This window comes from Neoarius graeffei, chromosome 13, assembly GCF_027579695.1.
Source record: "Neoarius graeffei isolate fNeoGra1 chromosome 13, fNeoGra1.pri, whole genome shotgun sequence".
NCBI classification, from domain to species: domain Eukaryota; kingdom Metazoa; phylum Chordata; class Actinopteri; order Siluriformes; family Ariidae; genus Neoarius; species Neoarius graeffei.
The window spans coordinates 36782163-36796349 of NC_083581.1; the positions used below are offsets into that span (position 1 = coordinate 36782163).

A 14187-nucleotide genomic window follows, 5' to 3' on the forward strand; every position below is an offset into this window, starting at 1 on the left:
AGGGGTCAGGATGTAATTCCCGTGGTGTAGCAGCCACAGTCCCACCAAAAGGCGCATAAAAATGAGTCCCACATCTCCAGCAGTGACGCCGTCAGCAACATCGCTCGAACGCCACGCCGTGGATCCACAAAGCGAGCAGAGAAGCTCCGCCACGCAGAGCGCTGGTGTGTCCCAAACCGCCTGCACAGCCGCCGCGACACCACCAAGCAACATCGCTCGGAACATCACGCCAAGCGTTAAAGCGCAGAGCGCTGGACAACCACGATGTAAAATGAGCAGCGAGCTCGCTGCAGTCCACAGCTGGGAGCGCAGGCATCGCCCACGGCGAACCAAGGCCTGGAGGGAACCAACGCCCCAAACTGGGTCCGGAGCTACACCACCACCGGCGGACAAAAACATTCAAACATCAAACTACACAAACACACACAAAAAATAAATAAATAAAATGAAAATTAAAAAAATAAAAACAACCAGCTAATTGGAAATGGGTGTGTACATGCCCAGACACAAGTGTTCCTAATAAAGTGGTGGCTAAGGTGGAGTGTCATGCTGACTGAGGCTGTTTTTTTTTTTTTTTTTTTCCAACCGAGGCTGTCGTGTTTCCTGCTTGTGGACTCGTCACTTCCGGAAGGGGCAGTGCTGAAGTAAGCAGCTCGACTACGTAGCTCGATAGGGTTTACATGCACTAAGTAGCTCGGCTACAATCGCATAATCTAGGTCGTGTAGCTCGATTACGAGAAATCAAGTTCGGTTCAGTTTCAGCCGAGCTAAGGTGTTTCCATGGCATTTAGAACTTCGATTTCAGTCGAGCTACGGCAGAAATTCGATTCTCTCTATGTGCATCTAAACGCACTGATTGTCACGTGGTGTTGCTGGGATGTTTTCACGGAGAAAAGATCGTTTTGAGAAAGATTGCATGTTGTGCAGTAGCATATAAGTGCATGGCCTAAGTGTGACTTGGGGTTCAATCGGCATTTCGGTAAGGGGGCGCACGCCGAGAGCAAGAGGGCGCAGCGCCCTGTTCCCCGGTTTAGACAAAAGCATGAATTTTATATGAAGCTTTCCAACATCTGTGAAACAAGTTAGCTCCTGCCATCACTTACAATATTGCAGCTATAAACAGTCAGTCATGACCTCACCAGCCCCCCGAAGCTTTACAGAGAGACCGTAAAGTCTCCCATGGCCGTTCTTGCACGTTAACTACAAGATCACAACAACCTGATCACTAGAATCCAGCTTAACATCTAACAAAACCTATGATGAATAACAAATAAGATATGAAACACTTGTGACATCTCATCTCATTATCTCTAGCCGCTTTATCCTGTTCTACAGGGTCGCAGGCAAGCTGGAGCCTATCCCAGCTGACTACGGGCGAAAGGCGGGGTACACCCTGGACAAGTCACCAGGTCATCACAGGGCTGACACATAGACACAGACAACCATTCACACTCACATTCACACCTACGCTCAATTTAGAGTCACCAGTTAACCTAACCTGCATGTCTTTGGACTGTGGGGGAAACCGGAGCACCCGGAGGAAACCCACGCGCACACGGGGAGAACATGCAAATTCCGCACAGAAAGGCCCTCGCCAGCCACGGGGCTCGAACCCAGGACCTTCTTGCTGTGAGGCGACAGCGCTAACCACTACACCACCGTGCCGCCCCACTTGTGACATGTTGCAGGAAAATAAATCAAGAATATAATGGTGTGATGAATCAGTGTTACTGAAGTTTTTCCCCTCAGGAAACTTCCTGCCTGTTACAAAGCACTGAAACTATAGACTGCTGCTATAAACGTTAAATAAACATCTCCATACACAAAACGTCACTGTATCAACGATCCTTTTTTTTTTGGTCTGCGATCTTGTGGAGCGTCTGTCACTGTGTAGGTTGTTACTATAGAAACAATATCGTACTAGAATTGGAGCATTAAAATAATCCTGTGACTTGAATTATAACCAGAATCCTGACCGGTCAGAGTAGAGAACTTGGCGGCGCTGTGGTAGAAGTGAGTGTAGCTTCCCCCCGTCCTCCTTTAGCCGTTTGTCACTTGTTTGCTTTGCACTAAGGTTGTTTAAATACCTCAGTCAAGCTGCTGTACATGATGCGCTACACCAGCACCACATACACAAACACATCCGTGTTCCTGCTGGGCTGAAAATGATGCACTGTCCAAATATTACCTGATCGTTGGTGGTTATCTGGGGCTTATTTTAAACGTGCCATATTGTACTTTTTCCACACATTGACCCAGTTCCCTGAGGTCTTAAAGGGCATATTCGGGACCAAATTTTTTTTTTTTTAATATATATGAAAGTACGTCCCTTTACACACTCGTCCAGAAGGGTAATTTTGCACAAGGCCATCTGTCTACAGCAGAAAAAAATAAAATAAAACGCGTCTGGAAAAATCCCAAGAGAGTCTGGAGCCAGATTCGTAACATCACCTGCAGAAGCGCCAGCAGGCTGCGCGAGCTTTGCACGGTTTCAGTGCACAGCCTGTGTAGACCAAGTTTAGCAGCTAGCAATTTTGCATTGAAATATGGAATTGTCTCTCAGCCTGCTGGCTCAGGTGACAAACACAGGAACGCCTAATTTAGAGTATAGTCTCTCTAATTTCTTACCCTGGCAACAGTCACCTTGTGAATTGCCAATTTTCTTCGTCTTTTTCTCGGCTCTGCTTGGTCCTCGGCTTCGAGGGCCTCAGTGGATGCGGCACTTCGCCTTCTGTCAGGGGAGACGAACACGGCTGGCTCCTTTGGTGACGCTGACACAAATGGAGACGGTGTTGCTTTGGGCATTCTGACAGATGGAACTGTGTCTTTTTTTTCAGATCAGGTTGTTTCTTGAAGCCCATTTCCCCCTGCAAATAGTTCTCAAAGTCGTCGGGCTTTATGAAGTGAGCCCCGCATATGATGCTGTGGTCTGTTGCATGTTGCCAGTTTTTCCAGGTGCCTCGCACAAAGCGCTCCCATTTCTCTCTCATTGTCCGGTCTTTTGGGAAACGATGAGTACTAATCCCATCAAGATTGGTGTTGCTACAGCCTCCTACGATACATCTGTTAACCATTTTAATAATTATGTGAGAACGTTAAAGACATTTGCAGAAAACCACCAGGTCATTTCCTCATAAACAAACCAGCGCTGGCGTAGGATTCAGAGGGAGGCGTCCCGCACGCGACATCACGAAAATCAATGTTTGCCAGGAAATCCAAACGCCAAGTTTTTTCAGAGGCGGACCAATTCGCCTCAAATGGCTTGATTTCAACTGAATTTTTCTGGTATTGCGCAAGGTAAAAAAAAAATTGCGCAAAATGCAGAATGTTAAATATTTGACCAAAGTTTTTAATATACATGGATGCAAACGGTGCGCCTTTTGGCGGATGCCGCCTTTTTCACGGCTGTCTGGGGGACATGTGTGAATCGCACAGATCCGATGAGTTTTTTTTTTTTTTTTTTTTTTTTTTGGGGGGGGGCGTTGGAGTGTCTGATTATAATTTCATCAGAGTAAATTCTGTATTAAAATTACTAAATAAGCAAATGCCGTTACAGTCCATGAAACATAGGAAGTATAAGTATGAGAAGAAAACAGTAAATCAGAAAGCTGCGCATGTAAAGCCAATTGGCTGCACGCCATCATCTGCTGCTTCACTGCACGCGCAAGGATTTCCATCAGTCCAACGTAAGTTACGTAATTGGCTTTACGTGCGCAGCTTTCTGATTTACTGTTTTCTTCTCATACTTGTACTTCCTATGTTTCATGGACTGTAACGGCATTTGCTTATTTGGTAATTTTAACACAGAATTTACTTTGATGAAATTATAATCAGACACTCCAACGCGGGGCGGCACGGTGGTGTAGTGGTTAGTGCTGTCGCCTCACAGCAAGAAGGTCCGGGTTCGAGCCCCGGGGCCGGCGAGGGCCTTTCTGTGTGGAGTTTGCATGTTCTCCCCATGTCCGCGTGGGTTTCCTCCGGGTGCTCCGGTTTCCCCCACAGTCCAAAGACATGCAGGTTAGGTTAACTGGTGACTCTAAATTGAGCGTAGGTGTGAATGTGAGTGTGAATGGTTGTCTGTGTCTATGTGTCAGCCCTGTGATGACCTGGCGACTTGTCCAGGGTGTACCCCGCCTTTCGCCCGTAGTCAGCTGGGATAGGCTCCAGCTTGCCTGCGACCCTGTAGAAGGATAAAGCGGCTAGAGATAATGAGATGAGATGAGACACTCCAACGCCCCCCCCCCCCCCCCCCCCCCCCAAAAAAAAAAAAAAAAATCATCGGATCTGCGCGATTCACACAAGTCCCCCAGACAGCCGTGAAAAAGGCGGCATCCGCCAAAAGGCGCGCCGTTTGCATCCATGAATATAAAATAGGAGAATTACATTGATCTTGCTCCTGAATTTACCCGTGATGTTAAATTTATATAGCGCCTTTCAAGAAACCCAAGGACGCTTTACAATAGTAGACGAAGAAAATAAATAAATATAATAAAAAAAAATAATAAGTAAAAAATCCACCAAGTAGGGGTCAGGATGTAATTCCCGTGGTGTAGCAGCCACAGTCCCACCAAAAGGCGCACGAAAACAAGTCCCACATCTCCAGCACCGCCGCCGCGACGCCGTCAGCAACATCGCTCAGAACATCACGCCATGGATCCACAAAGCAAGCAGAGAAGCTCCGCCACGCAAAGCGCTGGTGTGTCCCAAACCGCCTGCACAGCCGTCGCGACACCACCGAGCGACATCGCTCAGAACATCACGCCAAGCGTTAAAGCGCAGAGTGCTGGACAACCATGATGTAAAATGAGCAATGAGCTCACTGCAGTCCACAGCTGGGAGCGCAGGCATCGCCCACAGCGAACCAAGGCCTGGAGGGAACCGACGCCCAAAACTAGGTCCGGAGCTACACCACCACCGGTGGAGAAAACACTCAAACATTAAACTACACAAACGCACAGAAAAAAAAAATAGAAAAAGAAATAAAATTAAAAAAAAAAAATGCCCTTTAATGAAATGTCTGTGACATGCTTCAGTCAAAATACCACAAGGATAAAATGCCACACCACCACCTCACCCTGTCTAAACAGCCCTGCTCAAAAATGGCTGATTTAAGGAACGGCCTGTTCCTTTAAATGATGATAATGAGACGCTGCTCACCCCACCCTCTCTATTGAGGTATTTCACCCACGTGGCCAAGTCATGTGATGCTGCCATTTTGGAGGTTACGGCTCGAATCAGTTTGAATGCGAGGAAGGCGACAAACGAAAAACATAAAAAGGAGCGAGATGCAGAAAACACCTTCACTATCCAGCGACGTAGGGCATTTACAGGGCGAGCAGAGGGAGAGGTATTTGCAAAAATTGAGGTTAGCAGGCTTAGAGAACGACGTTTACCTGCTTCCACCAGGATTGTTCACTGATGTACGGAAGTACACGAAGCCCTCGTCTTTACCTGACTTCGGCCCACATGATCTGTATACCTATGTGGTTAAAAACCCATCGCCATACACAGGTATTGATCTGAAAGCGTATAAGAGTTTGGATACCTACAAATATTTTGTGTCAGGCTGGGTAACATGCCTACATCAGTGGGTCGTCCCTGGAGCCGGTGGTCGCCATCTTATTACAGCTAAGGTTTGTTCACATTTTCATTTACTTTCGGTCCTCAGGATAAACAAAATGTTATTAAATGTCATTGAAATAACTTCTTAGTCTGTTGAGACATGGCCCGTTATAAATTTGCTGTTACCAGGCAATGACCAAGAACTGTATTATTAGGGTCGGTGTAGTTGTAGCAGTGCACTAGCAGCTAGCTGTTAGCACTAGCTAATGTCAACAACAGTAGCTAGTATGTTACTGTAGCAATGTTTACGTTCAGTCATTTGGATGACTGTTAAAACCTTTCAGTCTCAAGTTTTTCCTTTACTGTATTTACTAGTTTACTGAGCTAGCGCGCGCTAGCTCCCCGGCGGCCGGCGCGCGCTAGCTCCCCGGCGGCCGGCGCGTGCTAGCTCAGTAAACTAGTAAATCCAGTAAAGGAAAAACTTGAGACTGAAAGGTTTTAACAGTCATCCAAATGACTGAACGTAAACATTGCTACAGTAACATACTAGCTACTGTTGTTGACATTAGCTAGCTTGACGTTCAAAATGGCGGACACCGGGGCGTCACGTGACCCTGTGACGTCAGGTGAAATACCTCAATTGCCAGCCAGTAATGCAGCACTTTCCTCCTTGAATATTCATTCGTAAAGGCAGTTCTCAAGCCACAAGTGGAGATGGTCAGATGACGTGGTGGTGGGTTTCTAATGAGCTTCACTGGTGACACACAAAGTGGAGCCAAATCTGAACAGCTTGTTTAAACACATGCTTTCTTAAATTGGCAGTATAAAAGAAAATGGCTGGGTGTCTTTTCAGAGTGTGTGGGGGATGGTAGGCTCCAGATACCCAAATGTATATGTACAAGCAGTATAAGTGAGTAATATGTCCCCTTTAAATGAATGGAAGGGATAGATACCTGCTAAAAATATTATGAAATTATGCAGCGTTCGTGGTTCCTTGCAAGTTGGTATTGACATCGTTTCTCACCTTGTGTGAGGGGAAGGGGGAACGGATGCCTTAAAGGGGAACTGAAGTCATTTTTAAACTTGCTTTATTTCTTAATTAACGTGTTACGCAATTACGTTTTCGGTTTTAGTAACCTTATATCGTGACTCGTATTGGCAACTAATGGCAATGAAATATTCTACTTATCGGCCTATTTGATTTTTAGCCGTGTTGAATTTAGTTCGTTTGGTCCACGGCAGGCGTCGCTTATCCGCGCGATCTTCACGAGACTTGTGCGAGACTTCGAAACGTGAAGTGTCAGCCAGGTGTCAGTGCCGCAATTTTGAAAACTGTTTTCCAAACTAAGTATTGCACAAAAACGAGTTTAAATGACGATTACTGCCGACTTTTTTTTTTTTTACTTTTCCTGATTGTTATCAAAACAAACAAAACTTCCAGCTTGATTACATCAACGTTCAAAAGAAGGCGCACGCGTCTTGACGACCCCTGTGTCCGAAATCGCTCTCTACTCACTGTATAGGGCACTATGTAGTGAGGACACCATTTTGTAGTGCTGTCCGAAACCTTAGTGAGGATTATTTGCACCCTATATAGCGCACTCAAAGTATCCCACAATGCATCACGAAAAGTAGTGTATAACGATGGTCACTAACCAAAGCGATTATATCCCATCATGCATTGCGGTCGTGCTGAAAGAAATCAAATTAAAAGTCTAAAATTTGATTTAATAAAAGGCAGCGGCAAAGAAGAAAGTATTCAGCCTTGATTTAAAAGAACTGAAAGATGCAGGAACTTTAATGATTGATTAATGTTGGAAATGCGCTCAGTATAATATGGATTTATCACAAAAACATATACATGTGTTTATTTTGAAAACCCACCGGCCGACTGATCTGGCACGTTTTAATTGTGCGACAGTAATGACGTAAATAACGGCGTGATGGAGTAGTGTCCGAAAGCGTTTTTTTTTTTCTCTCCCCCCTTTTTACCAATGAGCTCACTATAGTCATTCCTTATATGGAGCACTTGCATGTGACGTCACAGCCGATCCAGATTGTGACAGACGCCATCTTGTCGGTCAAACGCCATATTTCCGCCTTCTACTTCTGCTTCTACTTCTACCTTTTCTTCTGGAAAACCCTACTATATACAATTCTACTACAACGGCTGCGGCTACAAGCTCTCCCTACCTGTGCACGGTTTTTATGTTTTTTGTGTGTATTTTTGCGTGTTGTTCGTCTGTACCGGACTTCAATATCCACTACAACCGTATGGACTTATTGGACATTGGTTTCCAGCAGAAAATGACGGTTTGTAGCGATTTCCATCGCATGCACAACATTCTGGACGAGATAGCGAGACCAGCGGGGTCTCCGTGGATTGTTATCGGAAGCAAAGCGAAGGAGGCGGCGTCAGGAGAGGAAGCAAAAGCGAGGCTGCAGGCAGAGCTGGCCTGTTGACTAAGCTCAGAAAACAGCCACTCAAACCTCCACTGCTAAGCCTCTACCTCTCCAACGCCAGATCCATGGTAAACAAGACGGACGATTTGGAATTACAGCTGGAATTACCTTATTCTATTCTATAATCGGCTGGTCAGTGCTATACTCAATACTTAAGTGACTTACCCATCCAATGAGGATTATTTTCTTGTTTACAAGATGCCGCGGCTGACAAATCCTGAATTTCTGTAAAGATAACTGTCCAGAGATTTATAAGCACGCAGTGCTTCACCACTGAACAGCGAGGGAAAGTTAATGAGGTAATTATACACATCTGGGTATTCCGCTGGCAGTTCAACATCCACTGACACGGTCGTGAAAACTACGTCCGGTAAGCCATAAGGGTCACTAATCTGTAGATTGTTTATTTTAGACATGTATCTAGTTATCTGTTCATTAGAAAAATGAGCCGTGTAGTCTGTCGGTTGAAATTGATCCATTCTGTACACGAGTGCAGCAGTATTCAGCGCTGTTTTTTACCAACAAGATGGCGGCTGTGTACTTTCCGGTCACGTGACTGCAAGATCTCTATAGGGAGTAGCGAACGAGTGAGCGATTTCAGACTCATGGAAAGTTGGTAGATGTTGGCCACTTTGATTTCCGCTGTACGTTTTACTTCTGTCCTACAATGTCTCGCACAGGTCTCAACGAATCTCGTTTACGGCCATCGCTTTGACATACGGACTGATATATTACAGAGCATATTTCAAACACTCATAACTTGCTGTAGCAGTGACAACATAGCTATCAGAAATGCATTCCGATACTTAATAAAATGAGAAATGGAATTTTGATGATAAATTTGCCTTCAGTTCTCCTTTAATTTCCATGAAAGCGTCTTGTTTGTACAGTTAGAGCACGTAAACCTCATAAGCTGTCCAGTTACATGCCTGAGTTACTTGTATTCTACTATAGTGACCGTTTAAACATCTCATGCAACATTTGGTCTGAAATTGCAGTATAGCAACAATAGCGAGTAGCTTAGCAACAAGCTAGCCAGCTAACATTAGCACTAACTGACTCAAAACAGTGATGAATTTGATCAAATGTTCTAGATTTAGCCCAGTATGGTGTGTGTTTATGAACTGATTTAAAGCCCAAACTGCTATAAACTCCTTTAAACTACAGAAGGGAGACTTTACTGTTCACAGGGAGAACGGCCATGTTTATCTGACGTCACTCTGTAAACAGGGCAGGAATACAAGTTGCAGCATCACTTTGAACGCAGCATAACAAATGACCTACAGTCCCTTAATTTCCCTGTCTGTCTGTATACTGTACGTCCCTTTGTCCTGGTGCCTTTCCAGATTTCTCCTTCATTGTCGGTGTCTCTTCCTTTACATCCACAGACCATTCTGGGAGATTTCCAGAAGGAGCAGGAAAAGTTTGTTCAGGAGAAGAACGCTAAGAAAACAGGTAAATATGGATATAGTTTGCCTTTATTTATTTATTTTAAAAAGTATGGTTTACTGAGCATTTCAAGAATCCTGTCTCTTCTTCCTTTTCCGTGGACATGTAGACGTGGCAGTGCCTCCCTGGGTGGGCTACAGTGAGGAGGAGACCATTCAGCAGCAGATCTTAGCTTTATCAGCTGTAAGTTTATTTGCCCTGATCTACATTCGTATTATTCACTGAGGATCGGTAGGTTAGCAGTAAATGAGGTTGAGTCCCAGGACGCCAAAAGAACTACTCTTGGGTCGCGGAGGAAGACTCTTAACTCTCAAAAGCTTGTGTATATTCTGCATCATTGTATGAAATTATCTCTAGCCGCTTTATCCTGTTCTACAGGGTCGCAGGCAAGCTGGAGCCTATCCCAGCTGAGTACGGGCGAAAGGCGGGGTACACCCTGGACAAGTCGCCAGGTCATCACAGGGCTGACACATAGACACAGACAACCATTCACATTCACACCTACGCTCAATTTAGAGTCACCAGTTAACCTAACCTGCATGTCTTTGGACTGTGGGGGAAACCGGAGCACCCGGAGGAAACCCACGCGGACACGGGGAGAACATGCAAACTCCGCACAGAAAGGCCCTCGCCGGCCACGGGGCTCGAACCCGGACCTTCTTGCTGTGAGGCGACAGCGCTAACCACCACACCACCATGCCGCCCCTTGTATGAAATTATTTATATTATTTTTTTCGTGGCCCGGTTTCCATCAAATCCTGCGCTCTGATTGGCTGGCGAGCGGGTCCGTATCCTACGATACAGGCCCCAGTTACGGACGTCTGGCGACTCGCTCGTTCACAACAGTAAACATAGTAGCAATTTTTGTCAACGTTTATTTTCGCATTTCTCAGGAGAATAGCGACATATGGCAACGCAATGCTTGCTGAAAACGATGCAATATGGCAACACAATGCTTGCTGAAAATGATGCAATACATATGCCACACCTCTAGGGGCGCTGTAAGACGGTCCCTTCGGAGACACCAGAACAATAGAAGAAGTAAGGACGCATGCGCATAAACTATTATGCGCGAGACTTCATATTAGCCACAAAGTCAGAAAAATCTGTTCGTAAAATTACGTTATAATGACCAAATACAATGAAAAGTATTTTTCCAGTCTCACCTGTGAAAGGTAATCCCATGTGATCTCGTTTGGATGGTAAACCTGTTGGTACAGTTAAACACAGCACATGAATGAGGCATCTTTATTCTCCGCTTTGACCCATCCAATATGGCGGCGAGGATGACGTATGATTCTACGCGGAAGGTGGCGTCTTTAATGGTCCGGAATAAATTGAATGCTACACGTTGATGGATTAATTTGTTCTTCTACGCCCTTTTTGAGGAATGTATTGTAGGACTTAAACCAACATCTGAAGAGGTGAGATTGCTCCTTTTTTTCCCTATTTTTGCTGGCGGGATTGACTCTGCCCTGAGGGCTATTTTCTCTCTCTCTCTCTCACTTTGCACCATTACACAATAAATATTCACAGTGAAAATATTTTGTAAGCGCGTTTCATGAACCAAGTTATAGAATTTGTTGACAACTCGCATCGAGTTCGTTACACTTCTACCCGGCGTGAAGCACTCAGTCATGTGGTTGTGAAGTCATCGTAAACAAATCCGTTCTACTCATCCAGACGACTTCGCAACGGCAACGTTGCCAGATCTTTCCACTCTGGAACCCGTTCTCAAAAGATTGCGTTTTGGGGCACCCAAAACGCCAGTGCCGTGTGGACGCCAGGCCGAAACGATAAACAATTGTATCGGATTCACCTGACTCCGTTGCCGTGTGGACAGGGCCTAAGAGTCCTGAAGACTTTCCTGCGTTAGAAACGTTAGTTGCAGCTTTACCTCTGACTGCTCTGAATCACTGAAACTGGAGACTCCTTTCAAAAATGGTTTGATACGGAGCATCTTCCTGTATTAATTAAAACGCATTAGACGTTAATATAAACCTTTGCTTTGCCTTGCAGCTGAAACTATCAGAGGTGGTGTGTTAGAAAACCAGTCAACACCCTTCTGACCAATCCGTATCAAGAATTCAACAGCACTCTGGTGTAGTGTCACTGAAGAGAACCTTAATGTAAAGTGTTATATAATTGTCAGCTCAGTGAATCTCGTGTTTTGTATCCATCCATCTCTCAGGACAAGAGGAACTTCCTCCGTGACCCTCCAGCTGGTGTGCAGTTCCACTTTGACGTCGAGCAAATGTATCCCATCGCTCTGGTCATGCTGCAGGAAGACGAGCTTCTCAACAGGATGCGCTTCGATCTGGTTCCAAAACAGTGAGTGAGAATGTGAGATCTTGCACCTCCTGCTAAATGTGAGGGAGGAAAAGCACCGGGTTCGGTTGTTTATGAAGGCAGGAAGGGAGTCATGCCCAGTGTCCAAAATCACTCTCGTTCACTACTCACTATCTAGGGAATTACTATATAGTGAGCTCATCTCATCTCTCATTAGCTGTAGCCGCTTGATCCTGTTCTACAGGGTCGCAGGCAAGCTGGAGCCTATCCCAGCTGACTACGGGTGAAAGGCGGGGTACACCCTGGACAAGTCGCCAGGTCATCACAGGGCTGACACATAGACACAGACAACCATTCACACTCACGTTCACACCTACGGTCAATTTAGAGTCACCAGTTAACCTAACCTGCATGTCTTTGGACTGTGGAGGAAACCGGAGCACCCGGAGGAAACCCACGCGGACACAGGGAGAACATGCAAACTCCACACAGAAAGGCCCTCGCCGGCCATGGGGCTCGAACCTGGAACCTTCTTGCTGTGAGGCGGTCCGGGTTCATTGATTAAAATAAAAAAGCGCTTTCGGACACTACTCGGTCGCGCCGTTAATTACGTCGTTACCGTTGCACAATTAGAATGTGCCAGATCAGTCAGCTGGTGTGTTTTCAAAATAAATGTGTTTTTGTGATAAATCCATATTATACTGGGCGTATTTCCAACAATAATCAATACAAAGCACTTTGTGTCTGCTGCATCGTTCAGTTCTTTTAAATCAAGGCTGAATACTTTCTTCTTTGTCGCTACATTTTATTAAATCAAACTTGAGGCTTTTGATTTCTTTAAACGCGACCGCAATGCATGATGGGAAACATTGCTTTGGTTAGTGACCATTGGTTGTACACTATTTTTTTTTCATGAAGCACTGTGGGATAATTGAGTGCACTATATAGGGTGTAATAATTCTCACTATACTAGTGCATCTCCAAAAATTAGAATACCATGAAAAAGTTCCTTTTTTTCATAATTTAATTCAAAAAGGTAAACTTTCATATATTCTATCTTCATTACATGTAAAGTGAAATATTTAAAGCCTTTTTTGTTTTAATTTTGATGATTATGGCTTATAGCTCATGAAAATCAGAAATCCAGTATCTCAAATTATTAGAATATTCCCTAAGATCAAGTTGGCTGGCCAATCAGGCACAGTAATATCATGGTCAGCAAACCATTTGGTAGTAGTTTTGGCACTGTGGGTAGGTGCTAAGTCCTGCTGGAAAAGGAAATCAGCATCTCCAAAAAGCTCGTCAGCAGATGGAAGCATGAAGTGCTCTAAAATCTCCTGGTAGATGGCTGTGTTGACTTTGGACTTGATAAAATACAGTGGACCAACACCAGCAGATGACATGGCACCCCAAATCATCACAGACTGTGGAAACTTCACACTGGGCTTCAAACACCTTGGATTCTGTGCCTCTCCACTCTTCCTCCAGACTCTAGAACCGTGATTTCCAAATTAAATGCAAAATGTACTTTCATCTGAAAAGAGGACTTTGGACCACTGAGCAACAGTCCATTTCTTTCTCTCCTTAGCCCAGATAAGACACTTCTGACATTGTCTCTGGCTCAGGAGTAGCTTGATATTAGGAATGTGAAAGTTGTATCACCTTTCTTGAAGATGTCTGTTTGTGATGGGTCTTGATACACTGACACCAGCCTCAGTCCACTCCTTGTGAAGCTCTCCCAAGTTCTTGAATCAACTTTTCTTGACAATCCTCTCAAGACTGCGGCCATCCCTGTTGCTTGTGCACCTTTTCCAGCCACCCTTTTCAGCAATGACCTTTTGTGGCTTACCCTCCTTGTAGAGGGCATCAGTGATCATCTTCTGGACAACAGACAAGTCATCAGTCTTCCCCATGATTGTGGTTGTGTGTACTGAACTAGACCGAGAGATACACTGTGTTCATACTGTTTTACTCAAACTTGAAATGAAATATTCTAATATTTTGAGGTTTTTTTGTACTGTATGCCATACTGATTAAAATAGAAAAATGCTTGAAACATTTTAGTTTGTGTAATGAGTCTATTTTATTTATATATATATATATATATATATATATATATATATATATATATATATATATATATATACACATTTTCACTGTCTTAAATAATTGATGGAAAATATTGAACTTTTTCACAATATTTAAATTTTTTGAGATGCACTAGTATATTCGGACAGCACTACAAAATGGTGAGCTCACTAATATAGTGAGTAGGGGGTGATTTTGGACACGGGGATGGTGTTGAATTGGAAGCAGTATTTCTGTTCTCAAAGTAAAACTGCAGTTATTGGTACTTTGGCTTCTTTTTTCTTTTTTTACAGCTGTGTTAAGTGGCTGTCTGGGAGTTTTGGGGTTTTAACTTAT

At 44.4% G+C, this 14187-nt stretch overlaps 1 protein-coding gene across 4 annotated transcripts in view; it reads left to right on the forward strand.

Moving 5' to 3' along the window:
• The window catches only part of syap1 (synapse associated protein 1), a 37148-nt gene that overhangs the window by 10208 nt on the left and 12753 nt on the right, over nt 1-14187 (forward strand). For 2 of the 4 annotated variants that reach the window (XM_060937657.1, XM_060937658.1), the window contains exons 3-5: nt 9372-9480; nt 9584-9657; nt 11666-11805. In XM_060937657.1, the coding sequence (XP_060793640.1) occupies nt 9372-9480; nt 9584-9657; nt 11666-11805 (323 nt within the window). The remainder of the gene's footprint in view (nt 1-9371; nt 9481-9583; nt 9658-11665; nt 11806-14187) is intronic. The other 2 variants (XM_060937659.1, XM_060937660.1) reach the window with 1 other exon arrangement.